General features: G+C 41.0%; 1 protein-coding gene across 1 annotated transcript; it reads left to right on the forward strand.

The window, feature by feature from the left end:
- Positions 1–1,849: 1,849 nt before the first annotated feature.
- On the forward strand, positions 1,850–2,803 carry LOC100967165 (olfactory receptor 1N2). The gene has a single exon (XM_003785412.1). It carries the CDS (start codon positions 1,850–1,852, stop codon positions 2,801–2,803), a length of 954 nt encoding a protein of 317 aa, XP_003785460.1.
- The last annotated feature ends 3,258 nt before the right edge of the window (positions 2,804–6,061 follow it).

The following is a 6,061-nucleotide window of genomic DNA, read 5'->3' on the forward strand; positions in this document are numbered from 1 at the left end:
TAATGCATAGGCAGGAGTTCTAGGAGACCTGCTAGTCAGGAGGAAGTGTGCTGCATTCCAGCAAGAGGCTTCAGAATCACACTCCTGAGACCTGTGTTTTAGAGTATAATCCCAGGGAAAGAGATGCCCTCAGCTCCCACAGGGCCCAGCCAGAGTTGGCTGGAGAAAGGCTGCACAGTGACACTGAGGTCGGCTTTAATGAGCTCTCTGGGAGATGTTGTTCCAGGAACATTTATAACCCTTAGAAATATTCCTGTCTTTTCAAGCTTGGGGAAGGCGAAACTGAGTCCAACATTCCAAGTGTTCCTAGTAAACTCTGTACTCTGTAGACTCCAACTTTACTGACTTTGACTTAGAAAAGGCTTGGAGAGGTCCTTATATAGTGAATTTTCCTTCCAGGGGAGAGATATGGAGAATTTGAAGATGCCTAATACTGACCCATTATATGACAGGTGAGAATCTGGAAGGGTAGGGGACACACACACACACACACCCCTCTTTCTTTCCATCCCAATGACCAGGCTAGAGTTTCATGGGTAGGTGATCTGAGTCTCTGGCTAAGGTCAGCAGCCTCTCTATGAACCAAAGAACAAATGGAGGATAAAATATGCTCAAATATTTGAGCATATTATGCTTCTAATGCCCCTGCTTCAACAAGGTCAGTGTGAGATGGGTCCTGCTACCAGCTTGCTCTCAATCCTAGGACAGCAGAACAGAATAGCTATTTTCAAGCCAAGAAGCCAGAGCCTGATGCCTCTCACCTTCCCTCCTTCTGATAAAAAGTAAAGATCAGAAAGATGAAGTGAGGGTGGTGCCTGTGGCTCAGTGGGTAGGACGCTGGCCCCATATACAGAGGGCAGCAGGTTGGAATCCAGCCCCGGCCAGGTAAAACAGCAATGAGAACTGTAACAAAAAATAGCCGGGCATTGTGTCAGGCACCTGTAGTCCCAGCTACTCAGGAGGCTGAGGCAAAAGAATTGCTTAAGCCCAAGAGTTGGAGGTTGCTGTGAGCAGTGATGCCACAGCACTCTAACCAGGACAAGAAAGTGAGACTGTTTCAAAAAAAAAAAGAAAAGAAAAAGAAAGATGCGAACATGTGAACATGAGAGGGTGAAGGCACAAGAGGACACAAATATCAATTCCCAGACAGATATAGACACAAAGGAGTTAAAGGGGAAAAGGACAGGGATAAAGGAGAGAAGGTGATGTCCTGTCTGTGGAGGGGACATGCTAACAGGAGATGAGAAAGTGAATAGACATAGACCCTCACGTCCTCAGCCCCATATCCTATGCGCCAGTTAGGGGAGAATACAAGACTGGTTTGAATGGGTGAAATTAAATTCTAGGAACTGAAGGACAAGTGGAGAGGAGGGTACATTCAACTCCAAAGTCATTTCCAGCCCCCTGAAAGAGGACCCTAGTGTGATTGTGTGTGTGTTGGAGGAGGATGAAAGATCCTGGTGGAGCTCATGCATCTTCTTTGCAATTGACAATCATAAATGACTTTTCTAATCTTGCCTTCAAGGCCATTCCCAGTTCTCACCTTCTCCAAATAGCCTATGCTGACTCCTCAGGTCAAACTGATCTCTTTTCTTTGGGCTCTGTTATGGCATAGAAAGCACAGTTTGTATTTGAATAGATATTTTCTTAATGGTTATCTAAATGTCTAATGAGTATTTTCTTACATCCACAATGAGATGCAGAGATTCTTATTGGAAAAGAAATTTTATTCTTTTTTTTTCCCTCTAGCATGTTTCTGGCCACATAGATTCATATCTGTAAATTGATCTAATAATTAAATACTGATGCATGAGGGGTTTCACATGCACAGATAACAAGAGCTACAGGGATGGGGAAAGCAAGCAGAGTGAACCGGACCACTGTTTCAGACTTCCTCCTTCTAGGACTCTCTGAGCAGCCAGAGCAGCAGCCTCTCCTTTTTGGCATCTTCCTGGGCATGTACCTGGTCACCATGGTGGGGAACTTGCTCATCGTCCTGGCCATCAGCTCTGACTCACACCTCCATACTCCCATGTACTTCTTTCTGGCCAACCTGTCATTAACTGATGCTTGTTTTACTTCTGCCTCAATCCCCAAAATGCTGGCCAACATTCAAACCCAGAGTCAGACCATCTCCTATCCTGGGTGCCTTACACAGCTGTATTTTCTCCTTATGTTTGGTGGCCTTGACAACTGTCTGCTGGCTGTAATGGCATATGACCGCTATGTGGCCATCTGCCAACCACTCCATTACAGCACAGCTATGAGTTCCCATTTCTGTGTGCTCATGCTGGGTGTGTGCTGGGTGCTAACCAACTGTCCTGCACTGATGCACACGCTGTTGCTGACCCGTGTGGCTTTCTGTGCCCAGAAGGCCATCCCCCACTTCTACTGTGATCCCAGCGCTCTCCTGAAGCTTGCCTGCTCAGACACCCGCATAAACGAGCTCATGATCATCACCATGGGCTTGATGTTCCTCGCTCTTCCCCTCACGCTGATCGTCTTCTCCTATGTCCGCATCTCCTGGGCTGTGCTTGGCATCTCATCCGCTGGCGGGCGATGGAAAGCCCTCTCCACCTGTGGTTCTCATCTCACAGTGGTTCTGCTCTTCTATGGGTCCCTTATGGGTGTGTATTTACTTCCTTCATCATCTTACTCTACAGAGAGGGAAAGTAGGGCTGCCATTCTCTATATGGTGATCATTCCCATGTTAAACCCATTCATCTATAGCTTGAGGAACAGAGACATGAAGGAGGCTCTGGGAAAACTTTTTGGCAGTGGGAAAACGTTGTTCTCACCATGATTGTGATGCCTAATCCTGGTGCCCTGAGCAACCCCTTTCCTCTCTCACTTTAGTGATTCTACCACCCTCAGATTTATTTTAGGGGGATCAACAAAAGAGTGTCTCCCTCCTTTATTAGGCTATGGAATAAGATGTTCTGCCTTAGTCTCTTTCCTGATACCCGTGAGGCCACTGCCCCTAACAGCAGAACACCAATGCCCAGCCTTGTCTCTAAAGCCAGCATATTCTCCATAATGAACAAAGTATTCGATGCCAGACTCTGGAGCTGAGCATCCCTGATGAGACTAGCATGAGAGGAGGCAAAAGGATGAGCATACAAACATTTATTGAGCATCTACAAGGTCCCTCATTCCTCACATCAGTTGTTTGAGGTAGAATTATGAAAACTGTGACTTGAGATGTTAAATAACTTGACTCAAACCAGATAAGTTTGATTCCAATATCTGTTTTCTTTTTAGATTACCATTTTGTGGCAATCATGACAAGTGTGAGAGCATGTGTAAAACTAATACTGAGTGATAACAATAGGAGATAAATAACTCAATTAATATACGTGTTGTGGTATTTCCTTACTATTTCATTTTTTATACTTAAAAGGACTCTTTTCTTATCACAGGTGAAAAAGGAATCAATATTCGTTGTGTACCTGCTGTGTGCCAATTTTGTACTCTGTTTGCCATTCATTTTCTGTATTCTTTCACAAAATGTTTTCTAAAATACAAAATAACAACTCAAGTGTGTTGGAAATTTTTAGGGTAATAATATGAGGAAAAGCAGCCTAGTGGAAACTGGTGTTTTGGGAAGTCACAAGGCTTAACAGTGGTTATCTTTTTGAAGTGAAATTACAGGTTATCATTTTCTTCTTTTTACCTACATGTGTTGAAACATGTAGATGTTTTTAAAAACAGGAAATAAAATTTGAAGTTGGCACAAAAATTCTTCCAATGATTAGCAAGGAATTAGAGGGATAAACACCTGAACAAGGGTCTGAAGTCTCAAGATCAAGTTCATACTACACCAAGTTTTTTTTTTAGAAAAAAACATTTTAGAATGTGACTTTTTGGCATTGTACAGTAGATCTTGTTTTTAAAGGAAAAAGAGTCCGGTACCTACATGTGTTGCTCTTTGGGCGTTTTATTTTTCCCCCTCTGTCCTTTCCTTTGGATGGAAGAGGTAGGAATGAGGCAACTAGGGAAACTTCACTAAACCATCCTGGCCTTGAATTAGGTTATTTGGCCCTCACCACAGCAATCTGCTACTGTCATTTTTCGTACCAATGCCAAGGTTAGAGAAGCAAAGTTTTATGTTTATGAGAAATAGCTCTCTTTTTGGAAATTAATTTTCTTCCTCTAAAATCCCTATTGCTGCCCTCCAGTCACCCAGGTATTTCATGCCATTTTCGGTCTGTTTATTTATAAAGATATTTATCTCAAGGAACTGGCTCAGGCAACTGTACAGGATGTGACAAGTCTGAAATTTGTAGAGTAGCCTGGCAGCCTGGAAACAGGCAGGAATTGATGTTACAATCTTTTTTTAAAAAATAGACTTTATGTTTTTAGAGCAGTTTTAGGTTTATAAGCAAAATTGAACAGGAAGTTGCCATATGCACTCTTCCCCTGCACACATGCACAATCTCCCTCACTACCAACATCTCACTCCAAAGTGGTACAGTTGTTATACCTGGTTAACCCCCATTGAGACATCACCCCCAAACTCCACAGTTGACAGTAGATTTCACTCTTGGTGTACATTCTATGGGTTTTGATGAATGTATGAGGACAGATACTCAGCACTGTAGTATCATACAGCACAGTTTCGCTGTCCCCCAAATACTCTGAGTTTCACTTGTCCATCGCTGTCTCCTCACTGCCACTGACAACCACTGATATTTTCACTGTCTCCATAGTTCTGCCTTGCCCAGAATGTCACCTTGAGTCATACAGTATTTTGCCCTTTTAGATTGGCTTTTTTCACTTAGTAATATGTGTTTAAGGTATCTCCAAGTCTTTTTATGGCTTGACAGCTCATTTCTTTTTAGGTCTGAGTAATATTTCATTGTATGGATTATTCAGTGAAAGATGTAATGTCTGAGTCTGGATTCATTTATTTTATGTGAGTGTATAGTTGTTCCAGCACCTTTTGCTCATTGTATTGTCTTTGCATCTTTGTCAAAGATCAGTTGCTTGTATGTAGGTCTATTTCTGAGATCTTCATTCTGTTCTACCGATCTATTTGTATATTCTTTTGACAGTTCCACACAGTCTCAATCACTGTAGCTTTATAGCAAGTCTTGAAGTCTGATAGTGTCAGCCCTTCAACTTTGTTCTTCCATTTTCTGGTAACTATTTTGAGTCTTTTGACTCGCCATATAAACTATAGCATGCTTGGTGATATCTACAAAATAACTTGCTGGGATTTTGATTGAGATTATGTTAAATTTGTAGGGCAAATTGGGAAGACGTGACACCATAATAATATTAAATTTTCCTATCCATAAAAGTGGAGTATCTTTTCCTTTAGTTCTACTTTGATTTCTTCCTCCAAAGTTTTATAATTTTTCTCTTATCTTGTACAAATTTTATTAAATTTATACCTAAGTATTTCATTTGGGGGACGTGCCAGTGTAAATGGTAATGTGTTTATTTTCATTACTGGCATATAAGACACCAAGTAACTTTTGTATGTGAACATCATATCCTGGACCTTTGATATAATTGTTTACTACGGATTTTTTTTGACAATGTTTTTGGATTTCTACATAGATTTGCCATCTTGGTTTGTCTGCAAACTAAGAAACTTTTATTTCTTCCTTCCCAGCATGTATACTTTTTTCTTTCTTTCTTTTTTTGTCTTACTGCATTCATTAAGACTTCCAGTATAATATTGAAAAGGAGTGGCAAGGGGAGACATCATTGCCTTGTATGACGTAACTGTAGTTTATTGTTGTTGTTTTTTAACATATGCTTTGTTAAATTGAGAAAGTTCCTCTCTATTACTAGTTGTACTGAGGATTTTTGCAACCATGTTCATGAGAGATATTGATCTGTAGTTTTCCTTTCTTTTACCTTTGTCTGGTTTTAGTATTAAGGTGTTTCTGGCTTCACACAATGAGTTAAGAAGTATTCCCTATGCTTCTGTCTTCTGAAAAAGGTTTAAGAAAATTGATATAAATTCTTTCTTAAATGTTTGGTAAAATTCACCAGGGAACCCATTTAGGTATGATACTTTCTTTTGGGGAAGGTTATTAGTTACTGAATC

Source organism: Otolemur garnettii, unplaced genomic scaffold (genome assembly GCF_000181295.1).
Source record: "Otolemur garnettii isolate 467f Iridium unplaced genomic scaffold, OtoGar3 scaffold00014, whole genome shotgun sequence".
In the NCBI taxonomy this organism is placed as follows: domain Eukaryota; kingdom Metazoa; phylum Chordata; class Mammalia; order Primates; family Galagidae; genus Otolemur; species Otolemur garnettii.